Consider the following 27,531-nt stretch of genomic DNA (forward strand, 5'->3'; position numbering starts at 1 on the left):
GATTCAATTCCCTTTGTCTCAATCTGCTGTTTGAAACTCGCACAATATTTATCTCTAGATCGACCAACGGCTCCCGTAAATCACTTGAATTACATTTAAAAGCTGTTTAAACTATTTGTTAACCATTTTTATTTTACCAGGTAACACTATGTGTGCATGCTTTCAATATCGGTAGAAATGTTTTTTTTTTAATACGACTTAAATATTTTTTTTATATTATAAATAATCAATTAATCTGTGAGAGACAGATAATGCGTCGACGCTTTCAAACTTGGCTGGACCGCGCTATTAAAGGACCCCTTTAAAGAATTAATGAATGAAAGCACATGGAGACGTTCATGCCGAGCCTTTTTATATAGGCCGCGTGTGATCTCCCGGTGACCTTTTAAGGGAGGCAGTGGGTGGCCTCCGATTGACGAGGCTTGTTTTTTCGCGGTATTCCATAGAAAGGGGGGCTTCAGGTGGGCCAATAAAAGGCCACAACACAACGTTGCGGTCTATGACCTCAGCCCGCTTTATTTATTTTGCTTCTCTTCCCCGCTCTCTTGCCTTTCCCCCCTTTGCTCTCTCGCTCTCTCACGTTGATCATTAGCAATAAAACTGTTACTAACAACAGTCCTGACGGCGGCGGCGGTGTGTGTGTGTGTGTAGGAGTGACTGACGCCAAGGTTACAGCACACTGACGATGCTCGCGCTTGCTTTAGAGAAGTGTGTCACACAGACTTAGAATGTGTGCATGCCGTTGCAACGACGAAGCAATTCGACTGAGTTGTTGTTTGTTGTGGCGCTTGTAATAATCTCATTGATCGCAATTTTTAGTCACTCTCTCACGTGAGCAATAAGCCTCAACTATGAACATCCAGGCAGGGCAGGTGGATATGCGACCGCAGTAGCGGGCCTCCACTCCGACTGTCGGCGTAAAAGGTCGAGTGGCACACTCGCGGCATAGCCGGGTGCCGTGCAGCTGAATGAATTGGGGAGCGGACTTGCTCCATAATTGTGAAGCTTCGCCATTGAGAGCGACCAGGAGGGCAAAGCGTTTGATCGGGGGCGGGTTCCGTGGGCAACGACGCTGTGGGGGGCGGACTTCACGACTGGTGCGGTTCGAGCCGAAAGGAGACGCGCACGATGGCGGAGACTGTGGTGGACAAGACGGGAGGAGCGGGCGAGACGGACGAGAACGTGGCAGGAGGGACGACATCGGAGCAACGCGCTGACAGCCCCGGGGCGAGCGAAGATGCCGCGTACAGCTTGGAGCAGATCGAGATGCTCACCGTCGTTGGTAAGTGTCCCGTCGTGACGTTGTTTCTTTCGAGGGCGACCCTGGGTTAGGGCACATTGTGTGGCGGTGGTGGTGATGCGCTGGCAGTGGTACACAGGCAAAATGAAAAAAAAGCTCAATTCACTCGTCACCAATAGTGTGTGGCCTTAAAATAAGCACATGTAATTGGGGACGTTTCAGGCAATGGTCCTTCTTCATAGCGCGTTTTTTTACGTTAACGAGGGTGAGTTTGTTGGGTGACAATCACTTTAGGCGTGGCGGTCCATCCATCCAAGCATTATCCAAGCTGAAAGCTGCTTAGCTTCCAAGATTTGATGAGATGAGGCGCATATATTCTTTGTGATCCGGTAATAGAATGGGCTCATATTTGGAAATACGTATTATTATAATAACCTATTTTATAAATCGCCTTTTCATATTGAAGTATCTCAGCACGCTGGACGTAAAAATACAACTACACTAATAATTATAGATACAATCTAAGTGAAATAGCTGATGCTGGTAGGAACCTCATAGTTACACCAGCCCAGAAGGGATTAGTGTGTCCGTCCATCCGTCGTGCATCCAAAAATGGAGGCGTGGGGCTGGGTGGAGAGGGGAGGGTGGGGAGTGGCTGGGTGGAGATGGGAGGGTGGAGAGGGGCTGGGTGGGGAGGGTGGGGCTTGGTGTGGAGGGGCTGGTCACCCCGTGGTGCCCTTATAAAACTCAACGTTTAACCTACTCACGCCGGCTTGTGCCCGCCCTCACAGTCGGGCATACAGTATTTGCGGAATACACCACGCCGCCGTTGACCGAGCAACCCAACGTTCCTACCAGCTCCCTCCGCAGGAATGTGTTAATAACAATATAAATGGCGACTCGAAATTCCAATAACATGAAGAACTATGATAAAAGAGATACTAATAATTGCAGAGTAATTCAATCGGACAACAGGTTACAGGGAAGTTAGTACAAATAGGTGAGTTTTAAGATAGCCATTTAAAAAGTGACACCGACTCAGAACCCAGAACAGACCGAGGAAGGAGATTCTACAATCGCGGAGCTTGGCTGCAGGAAGATCCGTCTGCCGTAGAACAACATCATCACAGTCTTTGAACCAGAATCCGCTGGACTCCTAAGATTTCGCAGTGGTATATTAAACGTGCCTATGTTGTTATAATATATTTGTTTAGCTTGGGCCACATCCACATATCGTCCACTAGGAGTCCCTGGCATCACATCACTCGACTGGCCATCTTTGCTCTCTGTGTGTTTATGTATATTGAACTTCTTTTGCACCGTACATAGCCAGCCGCCCTAATCCGGGGTGTTTATTGTGGTACATTAATTTGCATTGTCGATCCCCATTGCTCTGAACAGCTTTTTGTAACTTTTTTTAGTGACTGCTATTTTACGCGACTTCCCACCATCAAAACACCAGATTCATTGACGAAACATAGATGAATTAAAGACAGTTTTTGAGTGGACGTCAGCCCACATAGCCACAGAGTCAATTTGCCGCTTCTTCTCCCAGCAAGTGCAGGGCATCCTGTCCGCCCGGCACGGCCTGCAAGTTATTTGTTCACGGGATCCGTGGTTGACATCGGGGAGGGGTCGTGCAGCAAAAAAAATCCGTTGTCCTCTGCAGTGGCTGCTGGTCGTGAGGCCCCTGTCCCACTCATGAAGCTGAAGAAATAACCCTCAACATATGAACCTGCTCATTGTGTGTGTGCGTATGTGCATGCTGTGTATGTGGGGAGCGGTAGTGTCGCGGTTAGCGCTCTACGCCACGAATCCAACGACCCAAGTTCGATTCCCGCTCACGGACAACACCGGTGACGATTATTTGAGCCGGTCCTGGGCCTCCCCTAGGTCGACTCGGCCTCATGAGGAGCTGGTACTGTGTGTAAACATCGCTACTGGGCAGACAAAGGCGGCCGGGCGTGGTGTTGGCCATCCACCCCCTCGTGTGCCGTGCCGGCCTTCATAGCTGTTCGCTAACAGTCTGGTAAACCTCTAAGGGGGATCTTTGTATGTTGAACTTTTTTCCCACCCCACGTAGACAACCGTGCTGATCGGATATGTGGAGGAAGGAAAGATCAGTAACCACATCCAACCAACATAATTAACCCACTGATTGTACTATACTTCCATACTCCCCCCCCCCCCCCCCATGTCTTTGCTTCGCACTTTAACCAACCGGTTTCTGACCAGCCTGGCGAAGTATGGTCAAATAGTCGATGGTTTTTTTCTGACCTGGCCCTCCCTGGGAATCTGTGAAAACGAGCATAGCTCCTCGGATTTTTCCCAGGATAAATAAAAAAATCCGATTCTGATATTTCAACACGTGCCATCAGTATATTACAAATGTAAGAATATTTTGCTCAAATTAAAGTTATATTTTGATTTAAAGCTTTCGTGACTGCAGGGATTCATATTCTTGGTTCTTTTGGTGAAGTCACGTTGAAGGGAAATAATAAAATAATAAAAATACAACAATAAAATTCTCACGACGTTTCGATTGCAACACAAGCAATCGTCATCAGGTGTGAAAACCACAGCAAGAAATTTTGGAAAAAAGTGCCGGTTTTTTATAGCTGGGATGATTCTTTGGTTAAGTCGATTAATCGACTAAACATTTTAATCGATTATTTAATCGTAGTCTTGGTTGTCACCAACACTGTTAAAATCGGGCATCGTACTCTTTAAAGTTTTCGACCGCAGTGGCATGAACTTAATAGATTATGTCAAGTGAAAAGGGACCATTTGCCTGACACTTTGCCTATTGTATAGTTTTACTTGCAAGGCTTCAGTATTATTGAACTTGTGGAATGCTTTGATGTTGTCTGCCGGCCGACTCGCCCATTAAAAAGCGCTTCTTGGCACAATGGGCTTAACTGGGGAGACAAACTCTGATTCTGATTGACGAATGTGTTGACCTTTGCTTCATCATCTGTGCTTGTGCACCGCTCCCAATGCAGCAGCAGCAGCAGCGGCAGCAGCATCGCCAAATACTCGCAGAAATGTTTCTGCGAGAAAATTGTTGCAACAATTTTTTGCTCGATTTTCTGCAAGGAGAGTGATAGGAACAGCGATCGTAAGACTGCATGATACCAGAGTAGACGAAACGCATGTCCCAGCCTGCCTACCCAGATTCCCTGACCCTCGGCTATGATTCACACATTTCCTTAATGGACAGTTTGTGATTTGAATGCACCCTACGTGTATGCTTTAAGTGTGCATGTTTTTATGGCCTCTGCTGAGCCGGCCTTGTGCTTTCTGGTTGGAGGGCAGACGTCAGCGGTAGGTCGTGTTTGTTCTGTAGCAGCACGTCTGTCACTCGCCAAACCGCTTGGAATGCACGCCCAGATCTCGTCTAATTCTAAAAGCTAAGCAAGTTCGTGCCTGGATAGTATTTTGTGCCCGGATGTCCACGTGTCCCTGTCGACGTCATCATCATCGTCATCACATTATTTATAATGGACCTCCCATGCAGTAATCAAGGCACCCTACGGCATTTTAACCACAGAGGGGCCATTACAGAGGCAGCCAGCTGTCCCTGTGCCTTACAACATGAATGCAACGCCATTCAGCACATGGCTGCTTTCAGTAATTAACTATTTCCTTGCTTATAGCGCGAGGGAAAAGCAACAGCTTTTCGTTGAATTATAGGTTTTTTCGACAAATCCAAAGGGGTAGCTGTAGATGTTGTGCGCATCGCAGCGACAACGCCAGAATGTGCATGGATCGCGCATTCGCCGGTGTTGTGTTGTTTGATGGCTTGGGTTTTACCGCACTCGCAGGGTCAGCGATTCTTTGACGTGTGCATGTTTAACTTGTTTCGCACCACATGTAGCCAACCGTGCTAATCGGATGTGTGGGGAAGGACAACAAACTAAAGACAAAAAGCAGTTCTAGAGAAATGAGTTTTCAATCTAGATTTAAAGGTGCATAGCTCCAGTGGAGGAAGAGCATTCCAGACGGCCGCAGAAGCGAATCTGAAAGCGTGCGATGCGGCGACCCCCTTTGGTTGATGGCCAGCCGAAATCCACCTCGAGGATGACCAGAGTTCGAGTGATGGTTTATGCTCCTTGACGAGATCAGCAAGGCAGTGAAGATTCTCATTTGATCTTCCATTTGTGAAAGGTGGACGGACGCGCGTCTCCCACACTGTGTTCGAGCGCAGCATAGACAGGTCCACGGTTGTCCTGGGGCAAGAAGCAACGGAGCTTCCACAGCGGGTAGCTCAATGACATTATTGTTTATTGCCACGTCCATAGAAAATGTTTCCTGGATTTCGGCCGATGGCGTGGGGGTTTTCTCGACGTCTTGTTGTAACGTCAGAGTGCTGTTGTCCATAGTCTTGTAGTAGTCCCCGGGTCGTGACGCCATCGCGTCAGATGTTGGCTCGGGCGGTGTTCAACTGCACGGGAAGCCACGGGAGTGGAGTGCCGCTGACAATGCGAAGTGCGGTGTCTACTTCGGACGTTAATTGCGAGTAATGTAAGTAATGTTATCGCATTCGCCAAATTTGGACCATGTACGTATGTGCGTTGAACTTCTTTCGCACCGTACCGAGCCGACCGTGCAAATCGGAGGTGCGGACGACGATACCCACGACGCCCCCGGGTGACGCGGTGTCGCCGTGTGTGTGTGTGCACCCGTGTCACCCCGCAGGAACGGGCACGTTTGGCCGCGTGCTGCTCGTGCGCCACAGGCGCAGCGCGGCGTTCTACGCGCTCAAGGTGATGAGCATCGCGGACGTGCTGCGGCTCAAGCAGGAGCGGCATGTGCAGAGCGAGAAGGACATCCTCCGCGACGTGCAGCCCCACCCGTTCATCATCCAGCTGTGAGCCACTCGCAAGCACCGACGCGTCAGCTCTGTCCGTCAGCCTGTCGGCGTACGTCCATCTGTCGTTTGTCATATCCGCCTGTCCCGTCCCTCTGTCTGTCGGTTCGTTTGTCATGTGTCCGTGTGTCTCCTGCCCTTCCTTCTGTCCATCCGTCTGTACCGGGAGGGCACGGTAACTCTCGAAAGGAATATCGAACGTGAACTAACCCACAAGCACAAAGATGGGTTGCTATCAGAGGTCGCAACCGGGTACCCGTACCTTACCCAATACCCGGCTACCCGTACCCGGCCAGGTACGGGTACCCGTTTGCGACCCTGGTGCGGCTGGGTACGGGTAGGCCGTGAGTCACTGGTGAGTAACCGTTTGTCACTCATTTCGGGTAGATTATGGGTAGGGAACGGCTATCCTTACCCGGCCGGGTACGGGTACCCATTTGCGACCCTGGTGCGGCCGGGTACGGGTACGGGTAAGGAATCAAAACCCGTTTGCGACCTCTGGTTGCTATCGAGGGCTAAGCTATCAAAACTCTCGTTGAATAGGCGGGCACCTTGGCCCATCGCGACGATATCGCGTGCCGTGCGCACGTCACCCGAGGGGGGGGGGGGTGAATCATTTACACCCCAGACCGACGTGCTGGTCGGCTGCTTGGTGATTCGTTGTTCTTTAACACAGGCGTTGGGGCGGTCGCACTGGGACGCTATGGTGTACCCGGTGTTCAGGGTTTTATTCGACACTGCGGTGGCGAGATGTTAACTGCCTCGTCTGGTATGTCGGAGGTCGTGGACCCGATCCCGATTTTGATGGCCTGCTGTATATTTTGAGTTTGCGTGTTTTCCCCATGGTCACGTGGATCTTTCTCCGGGTCCGTCCGGTTTTTCCCCTCCACGTTTAGAATCGGAACGCGTTTAGAGTGCTGCTAGGCTGCTATACATTTCCACGTGACAAGCTACTTCGTTGAGCTATCATTTGTGGCCCGTGTTGCTTCTGAATAAAAGAGGTACTCTCCACCTGAGGACGGCTGCTTGCGTTGTGGCCGAAACGTCGTAAGAATTATTTTATTATGTTTTATTTTTATTATTTTATTATTTCCATTCTACGTGACGTTACCGAAAGAACCAAGAAGATAAAGTGGGCCTTACAGAAAAAAAACCGCCACTTTTTTCAAATTTTCTTGCTGTGGATTTCAAACCTGATGATGATTGCTTGTGTTGCAGTCGAAACGTCGTGATAATGTTATTGTTTTATATTTTATTATTTTATTATTTCCATTCTACGTGACTTTACCGAAAGAACCAAGAATATGAATCCCTGCAGTCACGAAAGCTTTAGATAAAAAATAAAAACTGCTGTAGTTTAGATTAGATTCCCAGGCATGGCTCACACCAGTGATGAGTGATACCTCTACCGGTCCGGGCAACAATACCTTCTTTATCAACCCGAGTTGAACGACAATGGTGAAGTATGGTCAACAAAAATCTCCACGAGCAGACTGCCATATGAGGATGCCTTCATCTGGCAGTAGATTGACAAAAGGGTTGACGTTTTTTTTTATGTTCACTTTGAGAAATGCTCTTAAAGTTGCTCCTTTCGGGATAAGCGTATTCAGGCAGTGTGCCTGCCTGAAGAAGCCCCCGATTAGCACGGTTGGCTACGTACGGTGCGAAAGAAGTTCAACACATTCGTAGCACGGTGGGCTACATGCGGTGCGAAATAAGTTCAACATGCATACAGGAGAAAGGAGCAGAGCTCGCCACGGCTATCCCGAAGGAGCAGCTTTCATGAGAATGTCTCATCCATCGAGTTGTGAAAACCCACATCGGCGTACTTTAAATTTAACTTGAAATTTCAAGAAACATTGGTCAACATTCTACCAAAGTCCGAGGTTAATGCTAATGCCAGGGCAATGCTTAGTGGTAAAGCTACCAAACATGCTGGTTTGACCAGGACAACCCTAATAGCTACAGAAACGTCTGCGGTCGTGTCTCAAAGCTTGAGAGAGAGAAAAAAAGAAATGTTTTTCCCAGATTAACATTTCCCGTACTCGCGCTCAAGGGGTGGGTGGCAGAGGTCGCAAATGGGTTTTGATTCCTTACCCGTACCTGGCCGCACCAGAGTCGCAAACGGGTACCCGTACCCTACCCGATACCCGATACCCGGCTACCCGTACCCGGCCGGGTATCGGGTAGGGTACGGGTAATGGGTACCCGATTGCGACCTCTGGGATGAAGCCATGTTGCAGGCGCGGGTGGGTTGATTCTAGCAACTTGAATTGTGAGAAGAGACAAGACGTTGGGAAATGAGTGACAAACGGTTACTCACCAGTGACTCACGGCCTACCCGTACCCGTACCCGGCCGCACCAGGGGTCACAATCGGGTACCCGTACCCGGCCGGGTATCGGGTAGGGTACGGGCATCGGGTACCCGATTGCGACCTCTGGTGGGTGGGGCTGGTGGAATTTGTGGAGCCTTGAACAGTGGTCAGGGCCAATGTCAGAACGGAGGCAGGAGGCCACTGTGTGAGCGGGGCTAGTGATTGAGTGGGCGTGGCTATGTACAACTGGGCTTGGCTGATGGGGAACCATGTGTCCCGGTGGAGCTTCCCCCAGAAATGTGGTCGTTTTATATTACGAATAAATCTCTATTGTACGGTATGATGGCAAACATCCCCCCGCTAAGCCTTTACGAGACTGTTGTGGCAAGTGCTGTTAGCAAGCACCTTTGCAGGCTGGCACGGCACGCCAAGAAGTCCTCGGCCTCCTTTGTCTCCCTTTGCACTTCCTCAACAGATGGCACATCAGCCACGGCACTGACAGCGCGCGGCTACTTCCTCCAATAAAGATCAGATAAAGATCACCCGTGTAGCCTGAACAGACTGTAGGGACAAGTGCTGTTAGCGAGCACATATAAAGGCCGGTACGGCACACGAGGGGGTGGGTGGGCAACACCACGCCCGGCCGCATTTGTCTCCCCAGTGGAAATGTTTACACCGCACCAGGTACTCATTTGAGGCTGAGTCGACCTAGGGGAGGCCCAGGACCGGTTCAGATAATCGTCACTGGGGTTGGTCGTGAGCGGGAATTGAACTCGGGACGCCGGGTTCATAGCGCAGCGTAGCGCTAACCACTACACTACCGCTCCCCACTAATACACACACACACAGACAAAGATCCCGCGTATAGAATTGGAATCAGAATCTTTATTTAGACTGGAGGAATCCGTTGAGCTATGAAACTCTTTTTCACAGATGTCCAGTCAGGGGCAGGTCAGACAAAAAAGTAATCTAACAAAGTGCACTATCAATCCACTGTTCGTAGAGGGCCTTCGCACACTACACGTGGTCCATGAGGACCATTTGACCATAATTCGCCAGGCTGATCAGACAACCGATTGGTTAAAGTGCTTTTTGTGTTTTAAATCTCGATTGAAAACGAATTTCTTCAGAACTCATTTTTGGCGTGTGCTTAGTGTCCGTCGTCCTTCTCCCGCACCTCCGACGATTAGCGCAGCCGGCTACGTACGGTGCCAAAGAAGTCCAACGTACCGCTGGTGCGAGAGCACCGTTAACCGAGCGGTTTTCCGCGTCGGCCTCCCCTGGCGGCCGCAGGTTTTGGACGCACCACGACGAGCGTTTCCTCTACATGCTCATGGAGTTCGTGTCGGGCGGGGAGCTCTTCTCCTACCTGCGCACGGACGGGCGCTTCGCGGCGTCGCGCGCCGTTTTCTTCGCCGCCGAGATCACGTGCGCGCTCGCCTACCTGCACTCGCGCGCCGTCGTCTACCGCGACCTCAAGCCCGAGAACGTGCTGCTCGACCGCGACGGGCACGTCAAGCTCACCGACTTCGGCTTTGCCAAGATCCTCCAGGACAGGCGGGTGGCGTGGCGTGGCGTGGCGGCGACGGGTTCGCGTGCGCGCGTGGACCGGGGGTTGGGGGGTGGGTGGGCAAAGCTGATTCATTGAATACTCCTTCATTTTACGTGGCTCGTAAATGCATTTCACGTAACTTCATTTTCACGCAACTTTGTTCCATAGGGCCCGCGACTTTGTTTCATGCAACTTCGTTTCAGTCGGCCTATGAATTAATTTCATACTCCTTCATTTTATACGGATCGTGAATTAATTTCATACGACTTAATTTTCATGCAACTTCGTTCCATATGGATCATTAATTAATTGCATGCAACTCCATTTCATACAACCCACGACTTCATCTCGTGCAACTTCGTTTCATACAACCAACGACTTCGTATCATGCAACTTCATGTCATGCTTCTGTTGCCCCGTGGATAAGCCAGATCCTCAAGCGTAGCGAGTGGATAGCCGCAACCCGGTCACCAACGACTGCACAAAAAATAAAGGTCACGTGCAAAAATGTGGCTTTGTCGCACAATTTTGCTTAAAGCGAGCTCTGAGAATCAAAAACCATTGGTTTGCCCAGCGTTGGCAAAGCATGGTCAAATAATCCCCATGCACCGCACGTTGCTGACAAGGGCTACATCCTACCAGGGGATTGACAGAGGGTTGTACGTGTACGCAGGCCGATAGAATGTCAGCGTATCTCAATTAACTTTCTAGTTGACAGTGATAGCATAATAGGGCCTTTGTAAAGTTGACAGAATTAGAGAATGTTGACACTTCCAGTTGACATCTACACTTAGACATCATTATTGTTTGCAGTGCGCTTGTCACGAACACACAGAATGCTAGTAGGTCAAACTAAGCAGGCGTGTGCATGTCAATCCGCTGCTGGATGAGGGCAACCCTACGCCATTATGAGGTTATCTGACATTGGTGAGTAAGGTTTCTTGAAGCCAGCCGTGGCGAGGGGGGGGCATAGATATTGTATCGTAGTACTGTACAACAGCGTACTGCCCGCTTCTGACCACAGCATGAATCGTAATCAGAATGTCTATTGATACTAGAAGAATCCGATGAGCTATAAAGCTCTTTTCAAGAGCACCTGTTTCTATTTATGGAAGTCACCCATCCTGGTACTAACCAGGATCAACTCTACTTGGCTTGCAAGATCTCAGAAATATTTTGTTGCTCTTCTTCGATTGCACATTCCGGCCTTGCGATGCCCTGTAACTGCCACCACTGCTGATGGCCTTGGGCTGTTGTCATCCTTGTAACGTAGACTAATTAGCTCAATGGCGCCTTACATTGAAATAAAGTCTTAAGTCGTAGATTGGGTATTTTACAGGTTAAATATAGGCTGAAACATTGTACATGTTCACAAGTCTGCGACTGGATTCTCAGAATTATGCAGTGAACCCTCGGTTTATTTTGTATTACCGACTGGCATTTTTCAAAGGAAATGCAACTTAATACACTAATTTGACAATATGCACTTGCTATCAATTTGGCAGTTTGTTGAATGCCATGGTTACACAAGCGGTGAATGTCTGTTTATTTTGCCGATGGGAAATGTCGCATGATGATGAAGGCTGTGTCAGCCAAAAGGTTACGTTAAAAAAAAAAAAATGTTAACCCTTCTGTACGGAATTTGTTTGATCCATTGAAGCAGCAACGCATGCAGGGCCGGCCACTTCCGATTTGCACGGTTGGCTACGTAGGGTGCGAAAGAAGTTCAACATACTCACGGAAAAAAAAATCGTAGATATTCATGTATGTTCAGGCCAGACCTACCAGACCTGAATGCCTAAATGACACAATGCGTAGATTCACGAATAAGAAATTGGTTATAATTTGCTCAGGAGACAGGCATGGTATCGTGTGCGAGACAACTCATTGCGCCTAATTTAGGCGAGTTGAGTTCAACGTTACTTTTAGGTTAACGGAGCAAAAGTAAACTGTTGGAATGAGACATCAAATAAACGAGGCACGCTACAAACAATATTAAAACAATGATAACAGTAAGGCTGGGAAAATGTGTGCAAACTCATGGATTTATGTAACGATTTCCAACGTGCCCATTCAATTTAGCAGCATCTCATCTCCCTTCATCTGCCACCCCCCTCCCCCCCTGCGTGCCATACAGGACCTGGACGATGTGCGGCACCCCGGAGTACCTGGCGCCCGAGATCATTCAGAGCAAGGGCTACGGGAAGGGTGTGGACTGGTGGGCGCTGGGAGTGCTCATCTTCGAGATGCTGTGCGGGTGAGGGACCCCCCCCTCCCTTCCCGACGGTGACATCCGTGCCCTGTTAATCGATTGTATAGAACAAGTCTCCGTGCTCTCAACTGGCTCCCCATCGCCAGTAGGGTCACATACAAGACCGCCTGCCTCTGCCACAATGCCTTCATATCCGCCTGCCCCGCCGTACCTTTCTTCATTATTGACAACTTGCAGCTCAGCACATGGCAGATGCCTGCGCAGCGCGACTCATGACCTCCTCTTGATACCAAGATCCAGGATGGTCATGTCTATGCGCCGCTTCTCGGTGGCAGCCCCAACAGTCTGGAACGCCATCACCCCTCTGCACATTCGCAGCATCACCTCAATCGCCTCCTTCAAGAGAGACCTAAAAACTCACCTCTACAATCATGCTTTTGAGCGACTCTGAGCTTGGCTCTGCGCCTCTGAGTTGCGGCCACTACGTCCGCAAATTTGCGCGCATTACAAATTGAACTATTATTATTACTATGATAGTGATAATAAAAATTATCAGTTTAACACGTAGGCTTTCACGACCAATATTATTCATAATAAAGGTTTTTGGGTGGGAAAGCGTTATTTATAAATGTGTCGCAACCCTCCACCACCCGACCTGGAGAAAAATTCACAGAGACGCATAGAGTCACGTAGAGTTGCATTAAGATACATGGAGTACACTGAGTTACATAAGGCCCACTGAGCTAAGGAGGTATTTTTTATAAATAAACAGCCCAAGACTGTCGGCAGTGGCTGCCATGCGCTATATTGGAGCTCGGACTGACTTCAGGTCCTGAATAAGCTCGCTGCACGTGGAGCGAAACGTCGAGCAACACGCCACGTGGAACGACTCCCAGACCACGCATGGGAGAGCGGTCACACACGGGGTCGTCTCGGGTCAGGTGCACGGCATCCGTTGCTCATCGCGCTAATGGCACTGTCGTAAATGGACACGCGCGCATCTGTGTTCGTTGCGGCGTGCATTTAAGAGGTCACTTTCTGCTGTGGCTTGGTCCAATCGAGAGCTACGAAGAGCCCCGCATCCCGCAGAGTGACCGCAGTCAGCTATCATATCATGTTTCGTATACCCTAATCTTGATTCGAAGCTTTCGTGACTGCAGGAATCCATACTCTTTGGTTCTTTCGGTAAAGTCACGTGGGTATAAAATAAAATCAATCGCGACGTTTCGGGCGCAACACAAGCGTCCGTCATCAGGTGGGAAAGCATGGTCTGCTGCTGAGGCAGGCTGTTTTAAAAGGTTTGAAATGGGTGTAGCCCAAGGGTCGTAAAGAAGTGGCCGGGGCTAGTGATGCTAATGTGAGAAATTAGCATGTAACTGTAAGATAGTATACCCTACTTTAATGTATTATCTTTGTTGTGATTCTGCTGGTTTACCCAAGAAATCCTAATTGGGTCTCAAGACTCCTTTGCAGGAGGGTCCTGCGAAGCTGTCGCAGTCGGACGATGATCGCTATGTTTCCCAATCAAGTGGGGGAGCCACGGTGGCGAGATGTTAACTACCTCGCCTGGTATACGGGAGGTCGTGGGTTCGATCCCGACCATGACGCCTGCTGTATATTTGGACGTGTGCGTGTCTGTCTCTCTCTCACCGTAAGTCGCGTAGATTTTTCTCCGGTGGCCTCTAGTCTGTCCCCCCACAATTGGAATCAACATCACGCGTTCAGAGTTTCGCCGCTGTAACATTTCCACGTGATGATAAGCCACTTCGTTGAGCGATAATCAGTGATCGCCAGGTCGCTTCTGAAAAAGAGCCACATATCTCAGTGGGCCCTTGCCTGGTAAGAAAAAATAGTTTAGTTTAGACGTAAACTTTCGTGACTGCAGAAATTCATATTCTTGGTCCTTTCGGTAAAGTCATGTCGATAGAAAACAAAACTCTAAACTAAAAGCAAAAAACCCACGTCGTTTCCATCGCAACACAAGCGGTCGTCTTCAGACGATCGAAACGTCGTGGGTTTTTTGCTTTTAATTTTGATTTTTGTTTTCAATCTACGTGACTTGACCGGAAGAACCAAGAATATAAAAATTGTTTAGTGTTTTCGTTTCAGAGTGCAGCCCTTGGTGACCGGGTTGGGGCCACAGTTTCACGACATTTGAAAAACTTCGTTTCAGCACAGGTTGAAAGGTTACATTGTTTTGAGGTTTAAATATTTGCTCGCGGCACTTTCAAATAGTCGCGCGTGTGCTTTAGCCAAGGCCCATGTCCCCTGCGCGTGGCTGCACCGGTGGGTGCCGTGTGACTCACCGCCAGAATGCAAGCGACAGTCGTAAGAAAACAGTTGACCTCCTAATGTTGACTCGGCGGTACACCGGTGCAGCATAACACAGCGGTCCTCGTAAAACAGTCTGAAATACAAATTTGAATCGGCAAATATGTTTATTATTCTTCGATTGACTCTATCACTAAGTTTGACGTGATTGGAGGGTTTAATCAGTCGAGGGTGGCTTGCTAAAAAAGGTCGATATTGAACGTTGATTTGGGTCCAAGTCAAAGGGCACGAGTCAAATCTGCTTTTGGAACATGGAGCCAGCCAATCGCCATCCGGCTGGCTGCTATACAGCAACGGACGGTGAAGCTTCGTGTTTAGCTGCTCATAACATTCCGACTGCTTAGACATCACGAGAACTGACTGACGCACCGCCACCATGCTGCGAGATTTTCTGACCGGGTTTGCGAATAGCGGGAAAATAAATAATGATTGCGATATCTTTTTTTTTATACCGCGTACAGGTTGTACCGCCAATACGTTCACGCGTATAAAAAAAAAAATCTGCCTGCGCTGAAGCACGAGATAATTAAATGTTTATTTGATGGCACCGTTTAATCGCCGCAAAAGGCTTGTAAACTGTGGGCGATGTCCACAAAGATCCCCCGTGTAATAGACTTCTTGGGGCAAGTTCCAATTTGCGAGCACCGATGAAGGCTCATGAGTGGGGGCGGTTTGGTCAGCAGCACGGCCCGGCCAAATTTTGTCTCCCCAGTCAGAGGAGGCAGCTGCAGCTCCCACGTCATTCTCTGTCGCGGCTAAGTGTCCTTATATCAGGAGGAGCCGGGTAGTTTCTCGGTTGAACAAGTCGGTGCTTGACTTCCATCTAGATTTGAAGCTTTCGTGACTGCAGGAATCCATACTCTTTGGTTCTTTCGGTAAAGTCACGTAGGTAGAAAATAAAATAAATCACGACGTTTCGGGTGCATCACAAGCGCCACTTCCGCTTTGGATTGCACCACTCTTCGATTTCACATTAACATGCTAATCCCTCACATTAACATAGCCACTTCCGTGCCCTTGTCGACGAGGCCGCTCTCCTCCTATCTTACAGTTGCATGCTAATTTCTCACATTAACATCACGAGCCCAGGCCACTTCTTTATGACCCTTGGGCTACACCCATTTCAAACCTTTTTAAAACAGTCTGCCTCATCAGCAGACCATGCTTTCCCACCTGATGACGGACGCTTGTGTTGCGCCCGAAACGTCGTGATTTATTTTATTTTATACTTTACTTCCATCACGGACATTGCAGGATGACCACGTATCCCTCCGTCCATTGGCTCCCCGTGTCTTTCTTGGCTGAAAAAAGTGTTGGAGGCATGCGCCTGGAAAGGATTCCGAGACTTTAGGCGGCTGGGATAATGTGATAAAAGTGAATGCAGACTCCGAGATTTCATTCTCCCACGTGTTTTTTAACCCCAAACGACCGCTGTGCTTTTCAGCATTGATTATTCCGGGCGCGTGAGCAGAGATGATTTTTATAATTGCCTCTCGGACCACGGCCAAGTAATATTAATAATAATAAATAAATACATTTTTACCGTCATCTGTAACGCGCTGCGTAGTTTTCATTCGCTCACAGTGACGGAGAGCGAATGATTCAGAGATGTGGGAAACCGCACACAGGCGGAAACGGTGCTAACAATTGCCCAAGCTCTGTGATCCTCTATTAGGATGTTTGGCCAACTCCATTGATTAATTTTATACATGTGGGTGCATGCCAGGGTACCCGGATGAAAACACACGTGTGAGGGTGAGGAGGGGGGAGGGGAGATTAACACTCGATCCCTGCACAGATGGAAATTAATTGACTGCAGTGTGCGTCAAAGTAATTGTACAAATGAGGCTGTGCCACCGAATCGGCGGCCGTGGAGTGTTGTACAAGATTTTCTCCGGCACGTGTCGTTGACGAGGTTACCGCAAGAAGCGACCGTGTCCGTCCAGTTGCTCCGTCGAGCTGGATTGGCTTCGGGTTGCCGAACGAATGCGTTGCGAGGTCGCAACTCAATTGCACACAAAGCGGCTGCCACAAATTAACCCGAATACTTCGCCGATCCCGTCAAGGAGCGAACCACCACTTGGCGAACTCCGGTCATCCTCGCAGTGGCTTTTCGCTAACCGTCGAATAAAGACGGTCACCACATCGCGTGCTCTCAGATGCGCTTCTGCGGCCGTCTGGAACGCTCGTCCTTCCGATATTAGGAACTCGCTGAAAGCTGCGCACTTTTTTAAACAAATTTTTATTTCGAATTCCTTTTTAGTGTTTAGTTTGTGGTCCTTCCTCCGCACCTCCGATTCACGTGGTTGGCTACGTACGGTGCAAAAGAGGTTCGACATCATACACACATACACGAGGTTCCAGCCCAACCGCCGTAAACGTCCGCAGCTCTCGGGAAGCTCGTCGCTGAGAGGCGAGCGTTGTTCGGGAGAGCGGTTTTTCACTTTCTTGGCACGCGTTCGAGGGGACGGGTCGACAAATTCCCTCGCTGCGTGTGAGCGAGGGCGCCCCGCGATGTTTGGGCACCTTGTGACGATGGGAGCTGGGGGGGGGGGGGGGCACGTTGGAGGGTTCTGGCCCCATTTGGTAGAACTCGGCAGTGAACTTTTTGGGGGGCGGAGGAGGGCGACCACCCCCTTCCGACAAAGGAAATTTTCGTCGGGATGACAGCGGCAGAGATACAGAGCAACAACTGCAATTTCACGTTCGGGTGGTCAATCCAGGCAACCGCGCTGAGAGTAGCGGAGGACATCGGGGTGTAAAGATCGAGATGTAACGCGGTGAAAAGAGACCCAGACGAGGTGGAGGATGAGAGAGTCTGATTGGCTGTTGTGCGTTACGTTTCTCGTTGTGTTGATTAGATTCGAGTCCCAGCCGATATTCGATGCACCCGTCGATTATTTATTTATTTTGTCGTGAAACCCCAGGACCCCTTGGCTCTGCTTGGGACCCAATGCATTCGCTCAGTTTTCTCAGTTCGCTCGGTTTTTTTTATCCCTGGGTCCGCGGCCGTTGCTGGGTGAGTGCGCGTGAATATTCCGCGGCGATTAAGTGGCACTACGCTGCCAGATTTCGCAATGTTTGCCGCCCTCGCTAGGAAGGCAAAAAAAATATCTCGCGCAGGGAGATGAAGAGGTTCAAGTTCATTTATTAGGTATAGCCCTGTGAGCCATTCGGCTCTTGAATCGGGTGCAACCGCAACAAACAGAAAACACAAACATGAACAAGAAAACATCTTAAAGTGACTATGTGCAAACAGAAAATCCAAGAAAAGGCAGCAAAATATTGCAGAAAAAGCACCGTACACCAACACTGTGTGCAAAAATCCCAGTGGGATGCAAGTCAAACAACAACAAGCGCAAGACAACTTAGATTAAGGCCATCAGTCTAACTCTGTACTACAACAAACAAACATGGCCAAACCAAAAAACTTTTTGCGTCCGTGTGAGCACCATCCATCGCCAGTTCGACGCGACATTGTACACGGCAACGCACTCACTTTCAGATGCGCTTCTGCGGCCGTCTGGAACGCTCTTCCTTCCGATATTAGGAAGCCGCTGGAGCTATGCGCTTTCAAATCTAGATTAAAAACGCATCTTTTTTTTTTTAGAACTGCTTTCGTGTTTAGTTTGTTACCCTTCCCCCGCACCTCCGATTAGCGTGCTTGGCTTCCTGCGGTGCGAAAAAATCTCAACATACATGCATACATACGTGACTTTGAGCGTCGTGAAATACATAAATTGCGTGGACGGTTTGGCACTGCCTGAGCGAAACTAGACACCAGGCGCAGCACTTTCTTCCGTGTGCGATGAGAAAGTCGCCACCAGACTGGTGCGGGCGGGTCATCGCAGAGAGACTGGAAAACGAGCAGCGAGGGTAATACCAAAGAGCCCGTGCACAATCGCGCGACTGTGCACGGCCTCTCGGAACGTGCCCATGTATACAGGGTGTGGACCAAACAGCGCCCGACCAAATAAACACAGCGCAGGGTCAACATCCCGCACCTGCGAACGCATCGGGACCCACTGCCCGCTTAACCCACATGCCCCGCGGCCTGTCTGTCTGTCTGGGGAGCTGGTTCGTGCAGCGGTTAGGCGAGCGGCACTGCCCACCGTCCTCCGTTCGACCGCCGCTCACGGCCAATGATCGTTGGCCAATGATCGTTTTGGCGAATATCTGAACCGCTATTGGGCCATCCCTATGTCAGCTCAGCCTGACGTGAGTGTTTCCTGGTGCCGTGTGCAAACATCTCCGCACTGGAGGGGAAAACAAAGGTGGCCGGGCACGGTCCTGACGACGCTGCACCCTCACGTTCAGTGTCGGCCTTCACAGGTGCTCCCTAGCAGTTGTGGTGGCTGATGCGTGGGTCTTTGTCTTTGGGGAGCGGTAGCGAACGCCGGTGGCCCGAGATTGATTCCCGCTCACGGCCAACACCAGTGACGATTATCTGAACCGGTCATGGGCCTCACCTAGGTCGACTCGGCCTCAAATGAGTACCTGGTGCGGTGTGTAAACATCGCCACTGGGGAGACAAAGGCGGCCGGGCGTGGTGCTGGCCACCCACCCCCAATCTTCATAGGCGTTACTCGCGAACAGCACTTGCCCCAACACTCTGTTACAGGCTATACGGGGAATATTTGTCTTTGTGTGGGGGCGATGGGCACCACAGGTTGTTAGAATCAATCGGAATCTGTATTTAGACTGGATTCCATGAATCCGATGAGCTATGAAGCACTTTTTTTCAGACGTCCGGTGACGCAGGCAACCCCAAAGCGTCGCGACCTGACCGGCTCCTCCGCCTGCTATCCCCCAAATCCCCAATGGCTAGACAACCTCCCCCCCCACCCCCCCCCCCCGATCCCCCCCCCCCCCCCCGCTGCTCGAAAGCTTTTCATGCCATCGTTTGAAGTCTCGCCCAGCCGTCACCTGACAACCAGCTGGCCGCCCGTGCGTTCCTACAAAAAATCTATATTCCCGGGGTCAGAGCGGGCGGTTTTTGCTCATCCCGAAAAAAAATTCGAATCCAACAACAAAGTTAGTCGCTTAATACCGCCGCTTGTGCGTCGACCCAAACGACTGGCCTGAAGGTAATTAAAAAACATACGTGTGGTTATATGACATTTTGAGCTTAATGGGGTCTTCTTCATCGCAGCGATGGCCTTTGCAGTTGCGGGGTTGAATGAAGCGCTTTTTAAATGTAATGTTTCGCACCTCCGATCAGCACGGTTTGGCTACGTACGGTGCAAAAAAGAGTTCAGCATACATGTGTTGCACACTCGAAATGAAGGACGTGGGCAGGTGCTCCAAATCGAGGGCAAGCACATTTATTTATTGTGGTTCATATTAATCTTGTGAAGAACAGCACCGTCACTCTGTAAAATGCAACAACACGTGTGTTACACGCAGCGATTCTTCCGAGACGCCATTAACCATGTGGCTGGTTTGATCCATTCCTAATGTGCCACACATGCACGCAAACAATGAACCAGAGTGACAGGTTGACCAATTGGTAACCGTTGAGAGCCCGTGTGTCTTTCCACTGCTGGATGAAGGCCCCTCCCCATGCCGTGTGAAGCCGTGCGAAGAGTTTGTTTGAGATTACTTTGAGCCATGCTCGCCACTGCGGGTTGGTGATCAGAGTTCCAGGATCGGTTCCAGTGGCGCAGTAACGACATCATCAGCTCAGGGGGTGCGGCAATTGGTCAGGTGGGGTCCCAACACCAGTGGGGGGGGGGGGGGTGGCACGTGCCCCCCCCCCCCCCCAATGATCCGATCGAAATCCCTAATTTCGGTCGGATCATTGGGGTTTATATTAGTCATAAATCGGCATTTTGCGACCCCCACTGCCACTGTAGAATATAATGACTTGCCCGGGACTCTATGAGATGATAGGACAATAGTCTGAGTCCATAATTGGCAATACGTAATGGCAAAGCAGTTCTAAGTGACTCACAGTATTGTGCGCAGTTGCGTAAACAGGACACGACTTCCCTGAAGGCATCAACACCTTCAGCGAGCGCGATGGCGATCACACAACGTGGTTCGAATTCGACCCTCGATCGATGGCTGCGCCATCGCCGCACACGTGTCGAACAAAAACCAAGGGACAAGTCCTTACTTACTAACAACTCCTCTATCATTTCTCATTGCTGGAGGGGTTGCCCCCCCCCCCCGCTTACCTGAAAATTCTGGCTCCGCCATTGGGTCCCAATGTTTGATTTGTCTCCCACGGTCGCACCTCGGCTGTTATACATTGTGGCTTCGCTTGCCTAATCACATCATTAGGGGCCGTCCATAAATGACGTCACGCACCTCGGGGGGGGGGGTCAGACATTTGTGATGATGTGTAACGAGGGGGGGGGGGTTGAGAAATGTGACGTCACATCAAAATGCGCAACTTTAAATAAAGAATTGTTATAACAACACTAATTGTTATAACAACACACCTACAACATCACAGTTAAGCGCCACATTAAATACGCACTACAATAACAATAGTTTAAAGCGATTTGAAGCATGTTTATTTTCAAAATGGAAATATGGTTTTGGGGGGGGGGGGGGCAGAGCTTTTTGACGTCATATTTGAGGGGGGTCTGACTTTTTGTGACGCCGTGTGAGGAGGGGTTGGGGGGTAAAAAATCGTCCAAAATCGCGTGACGTCATTTATGGACGGCCCCTTACATATATTTTTTGTTCTTTTACACTTTTTCTTCTTGGTTCTTTCGGTAAGTCACGTAGAAGGGAAATAATAAAATAATAAAAATAAAACATAATAAAATACAATGTTTTTATTATTTTATTATATCCCTTCTACGTGACATTACCGAAAGAACCAAGAAGATGAATCCCTGCAGTCACGAAAGCTTTAAATCGAAATTATTTTACACTGTTGTTGAAAAAATATCTCGGGGTGGTTGTCAAGGGCGGGGAGCCAACTCGTAGCTTTGGCCACTGGAGGGGGGAGGGGGGGGGCAAGGCAAGCGCGGGGGGGGGGGGGCAAGGCACCCCCTGCCCCCACGCAAGTTACGAAACCGGTCAGTTCCGATATCATCACCATTGCATACAGCTGTGGCCGGGAGTCGAACTCGGAGGGCCAGGTTCATGGCGCGGCGCGCTTACCGCTGCACCGCTAATCCCACCGCTAATTGGTCTCTCGGCAGGTTTGAATATAAATGTTGTTATTCGCAAGTCTTGTTGAACACGGGGCGACTGGGCATTGATCTCTTACTTTCGCATCGATGGGATAAGGCTGGTGAATTCATGTGACCTGTGTGTGTGTGTGTCTGTAAGTGTATATGTATATGCGTTCCTGCATGTGTCCATTTGTGCCTTGCCGTCCTTCATAGGTGCCTGCTAACAGCACTTGCCCCAACAGTCTGTTAAGGCTATAGGGGGAATCTTTGTCTCTTTATTGTTTATTGGGGAGCGGTGAGGTAGCAGTTAGCGGCGGAGCGCTACGAACCCGGTGACTCCAGTTCGATTCCTGCTCACAACCAAATACATTCCTGCGGAGGGAGCTGGTAGGAACGTTGGGTTGCTCAGTCAATTGCCAGGGTCAACGGTGGCGTGGTGTATTCCGCAAATATGGCCGACTGTGAGGGCGGGCACAAGCCAGTGTGAGTAGGTTAAACGTTGAGTTTTATAAGGGCACCACGGGGTGACCAGCCCCTCCCCACCCCCCCCACCCAGCCCCTCTCCACCCAGCCCCTCCCTGCACGACGGACACAATAATCCCCTGTGGGCTGGTGTAACCAGGAGGTTCCTACCAGTATAACTGGTCTCCCCTAGGCTTACTCGGCCTCAAATTAATTGGGGATAGAAAGACGGCCGGGCGTGGTGTTAGCCACCCACCCCCTCGGTGTGTGTGTCCAGTGCCGGCCTTCGTAGCACTTTACAGCGGCACTTGCAGCCTGTGTAGGCTAACGAGGAGGAATGTTTGTCCTCATTGGCGTGCTTGGCAGGTACCCCCCGTTTTACGACGAGGTGCCCATCAACATCTACAAGAAGATCTTGGACGGCAAAGTGGAGTTCCCAAGACAGCCCCAGCTGGACCTCTTCTCGAAGTCAGTGCCTCCGCTCACTGCCACTCTCGGCCCCTCCTCTCCCCGAGTGCCACGTCCCTCTGGGGGCAACGGCGGCGACATCGGGGCGACTGCCCTGGGCCCCGCGCTTTGGTGGGGGGGGGGGCCCACGGGTCAATATCACGGTGTTAGATGTCCTACTTCTGGTTCAGTTTGAAGGCATCGGGCGAGGGTGGCCCACACGGTGTGATCTGCTCCAGTCCCCAGATAATGGCTCAGTGGGCCTTACCTGGTAAGATAAAGAAAAAATGTGTTTAGTTGTATTTGTATATACAGTATTTTTTAAACGATTTATTTACCTTTTCTATACTTTGCACTCCTATCGTGTATTTTTTTACATATTGTGAGTTGTTGTAACGTTCTGACCCCGTGCCCCTACTGGACATCTGTGAAAGAAGAGCTTTATAGCTGATCGGATTCCTTCTGCAGTATAAATAAACATTATGATTCTAAACCTTTCCCTGCCCCCATGGACGGGGGGCCCTGGCTGTGTGTGCCGATGGTGGTAGTTGGGGCTGTCCCAATAGTGATCAGATCCCTGTGGTCATTGGCTAGAATGCAAACAAGATCTGTCAAGTTCGCCCACCCCCCCCCAACCACCCTTCCAACTTCCTTGCAGATAAAGACGAGTTCTCTTGCACGATGTAAATATAACATCTACCCAACCACTGGCTATCGACTCACTGCTGAGCTTCACTGTTAGCGACGCTGCTGCTGTGTACAGTATTCAAAAGGTCCGTCTTCGGCGTAACCGGCATCCGCGTCTCCGTGTTGAAGAGAGGCAAGACGCACAATCCCAAAAAAAAAAAATATCCACGTTTCGTTGTGGGTGTCTCTTGGCCTGAACGTCGCTGGTGGTGCCGGGACACCCACGGCACCCGCAGGGGGGGGGCCTCCTTCCCTGGCCGATGGACGCAGCCTCGTGCGTCGCGCCTGCCTGCCGTTCGCTTGGCAGGCCCCAAGTGTACGGCCCATTTCCTTAGGGCCCCATCCTTTCCCTCGTTATTCGCGTCTCTTCCCAGAGTCATCGCTTTAGAAGCGGCCTCCCGTGGTGAATTATCTGCAACTCTGCCGGCAAAGGATGGAAGCGAGCAGTGGTGTTCCTGGGGGGGTGGCGAGGTGTTAACTCCCTCCCCTGATATGCAGGAGGTCGTGGGTTCGATCCCGTACCCTGACACCTTAATATTTGGAGTTTACATCTCTCTCTCTTTCTCCCCGTGGTCGCGTGGATTTTTCTCTGGTTCCACCGGTTTTTTATTCCACATTTAGAATGAGCGTGGGTGTCGAGTATTTTGCTGCTGTAAATTTCCACGTGATGACAAGCCACTTCGATGAGCTATCATTTGTGGCCAGGTCGCTTCCTGAAACAGAGCTATATAGCTGAATGGACCTTAACTGATAAAATAAAAAATAAAAGTTTAGTTTAATCGTTTAGTTTTAAAGTAAAAAGGCACACGTTTAGGCCACTGAAGAATACAGTTTTTCTAGATTTGAAGCTTTCGTGACTGCAAGGATTCATACTCTTAGGTTTTTTCGGTAAAGTCACGTAGGTAAAAATTGATAATAAATAGTAAAAATAATATAAATAAAATTATTATTTCTATTATTATTTATTTTTACCTTCGTGAATTTACCGTTAAAACCTAAGAGAACAAAGTTGTGTTTTAAATTAATATGAAGGAGGTGCATTTACACCATTGGAACCTCATTTGCCAGTAAAAAATATGATAATTGTTTTTTTTTACCACAATACCTGCAGCCATAATGCATTATGGCTGCAGGTATTGTGGTCTATGCAATCATGACTCCTTGTAAAAAAAAGGTGTCAGTTTTGTTGCCAGATAGAAGGGTAAAAAAAACAATTGTAAAAAAGGTGTCAGTTTTGTTGCCAGATAGAAGGGTAAAAAAAACAATTGTAAAAAAAGGTGTCAGTTTTGTTGCCAGGTAGAAGGGCTAAAAACCAATTATCATGAGGGAGGTGTTCATTCAGTCCTTCTGGCTTAATATATTAAATTTAAATGAAACAAATAGTTGTAGCTTGAAAGTGGCGCTTTGAGAGCCAATCAACGGGCTGAGGTGGGAAGTGGGAGGCGAATCTCTGGAGGAGCAGTGAGGGCAGTCTTTCTTTACCTTTGTCTCCCCGTGTGTTGAGCACGGGAGGCTGTGCGTGTAGGGCCGCCGCTTGCCGAGACAGCCCACCGTACACTCTGGCACAGAGTGATACTCCGCCGTCGTCGTCCGCAAAGCCCGAGACTTTAAAAAAGAAAAATAGCACTGAAAAACCGCGCCGTAATAATGATATAATGTGCCATGGCAATTAATACGTTCTTGTACATCAGGCAGCGATCACCGCGATTCACCCCCAGAGGGCTCTTGGCAATGCGCCAGCCATAGCAAGAAACATAATACTAACTTAAGTGGATGTTTGGACAGGGCGGTTTAAAAATAAAAATCATGAAAATGACTATAATAAATAATGCACGCGCGGGACGGTATGTTCCGCGGGGGGGGGGTGGGGGGAAGGGTGCTGACCTTCGCTACAAACTAAACGCGGGGTGGAACCGCGCCCTCGTTTTCACACGGCGGATCGTTGACCAATGCTGGTTCGCTCTCTTGCGCCCTGTGACCCCAGCGCTCTTCGTTGCAAGGCCACCGTGGGCCACGGGCAGCCGTTGTTGGCCTTCAGTGCGGCCCCTGATGTACGCCACCCACCCCCCACCCATCATCATCGTGCTGTCAAACCCCCGCTGGTTTCAAATGCGTAGCGGCCCTCTCACTGATGATGTCTTATCGGTGAAAGTGACACCCCCTCCCCTCTGAAAATGAGTGCTGAACAACTGCATTAGCCGATTTCCGTTCCATTGCCCAGGGGTCCATTGCACCAGAGGTCCATTGCACCAGGGGTCCATTGCACCAGGGGTCCATTGCACCAGGGGTCCATTGCACCAGGGGTCCATTGCACCAGGGGTCCATTGCACCAGGGGTCCATTGCACCAGGGGTCCATTGCACCAGGGGTCCTATACACCAGGGGTCCATTGCACCAGTGGTCCTATACACCAGGGGTCCATTGCACCAGGGGTCCATTGCACCAGGGGGTCCATTGCACCAGGGGGTCCCAGCCACGGGTCGAAGGTCTCGCATGACGACGCGGCGTTTATTCGCCCACCAAATAATTCAAGGGCGATGCGTCGATTCAAATCCGTTCTTTCACTCCTGATGCCATCCTTCCTACGTAAAGGTCCAGGCCCAGGGCCGGTGCAGATATCCGCACATCTACTTAGCACACGGTTGGTTACGTAGGGTGCGAAAGAAATTCAACATTCCTCTATCCTCTTGTCTTGGCCAGGGATTTAGGGTTTCTGGGTTCATGGCGCAGTGCACTGACCACCACGTGGGACTGCTGCACCTCCATCGTGCGTTTAATAATACATTTTATGAATGGTAATCGTATGCACATTAGACGCGAAGAGCATATGGCATATGGATGGGCAGTACGAACAGGGCCGACAGCACAACACAAAGTGAGGCAGACAACACAAACGAGACAATGTTAGTGACGAAATATGAAATGAGAACGATACAGACGGGATTGACATTGCAAACGATTTGCACAACACAAACGAGACGATACAAACTCGACAAACATTACAAACGAGATAAACAATACAAACGAGACAATACAAACAAGGCAGACAATAGTGCGTAGACGGACAATACAAACGAGATAGAGAATACAAACTAGATAAACAATACAAACGAAACAGACAATACAGACAATAGAGCAATAAGGACGGAACAAACAAGACGAGCATTAGAAACGAGCCACGGGCTACTGCACAAGTCAAACAGAAGGAATTCGTGAAGAATATCGCCCCCCCGCACCCCCGCCCCGCCAGCATTATGACGTCACTGCGAGGGTGCACAGCTCGTGAGAAAACTGCCAAACACAAGTCCCGCCTCCTCCCCGCATGTGCCCGACAGATGTGCCCAACTCTCAAGAGAGATAGAGAGAGGCTCTGTGCATCGGTCTGAACTATGGGGGGGAAGGGGGGGGGTTGGGGGGCAGGTCTGGGTAGCGGCGTTTAGCACGCAACTGGACTGCACACCCGAGTACGATTCCCGCTCATGACCCCCAGTGACGAATATCTGAACCGGTCGTGGGCCTCCCCGAGGTCGACTCGGACTTAAATGAGTATACCCAGCGAGGCGTGTAAAGATCGGCACTGGGGGGGGGCGGGCGGGCAGGGCGTCTTGCGGTCGACCCCGAGTTCGCATGCCAAAGTGCCGGGCTCTATCGGTGCTACTCACTAACTGCACTTGCGCCCGGCAGGGCCGAGCGTACGCACCTGACGAAGGCGGCCGGGCGTGGGTGACGCTGGCCCACCCGCCCGACGACCACCTGTGCCACAGTGCCATCACCCGGGCTCCGAGTCATTGAGACGCGCGCAGACATTGATGCCGTCGCACTCTCCGACGGCCAACTGCCCGTCCATCACCGACGCAATGAGGCCACGGAACGTTGGCACGGTCGCAACAGCGCCGGCTCCGCGTACGTGTCACGCTGACTTTGTTTGGTTTAATTCGATTGCCGTGGCGGCGTGGGTGGGTGGGTGCGGTGTGGTGGTGGTGGTGGCGGGGGGGGAGAGAAATGATATTCTAAACGATACAAGTTGGATGTAGTCCATTAAAAAGTCTGAGTGATTTATTGGGGAGATATTCATCTCCTGCATACAGCACTCCGCCCCCCCCTCCCCCTTGCTGAGCCGATGGTGGAAATTCCACATTGCAGTCGTGGCGAGCGAGTCTATCCATAGGGCAACTACTGTCAACTTCCCCGCAAACTGGTTCTCAATTTATTGACCCCCGGAGGGATGTTGGGCTGAGTCAGACAAAACCCAAACAGGATTTGAACTCTCAACCCGTCCCAT

The 27,531-nt window shown here is 50.1% G+C and overlaps 1 protein-coding gene across 1 annotated transcript in view; it reads left to right on the forward strand.

Annotated features, from left to right (window-relative positions):
• The first annotated feature begins 83 nt into the window (after positions 1 to 83).
• PRKX (protein kinase cAMP-dependent X-linked catalytic subunit) overlaps positions 84 to 27,531 on the forward strand; it is a 35,139-nt gene continuing 7,691 nt past the window's right edge. The window contains exons 1-5 of the mRNA XM_078616522.1: positions 84 to 1,282; positions 5,939 to 6,110; positions 9,720 to 9,983; positions 12,116 to 12,235; positions 22,483 to 22,584. Of these exons, the coding sequence (XP_078472648.1) occupies positions 1,129 to 1,282; positions 5,939 to 6,110; positions 9,720 to 9,983; positions 12,116 to 12,235; positions 22,483 to 22,584 (812 nt within the window). The 5' untranslated portion in view covers positions 84 to 1,128. The remainder of the gene's footprint in view (positions 1,283 to 5,938; positions 6,111 to 9,719; positions 9,984 to 12,115; positions 12,236 to 22,482; positions 22,585 to 27,531) is intronic.

Source organism: Lampetra planeri, chromosome 51 (assembly GCF_965212315.1).
Source record: "Lampetra planeri chromosome 51, kcLamPlan1.2.h2, whole genome shotgun sequence".
Lineage (NCBI taxonomy): Eukaryota > Metazoa > Chordata > Hyperoartia > Petromyzontiformes > Petromyzontidae > Lampetra > Lampetra planeri.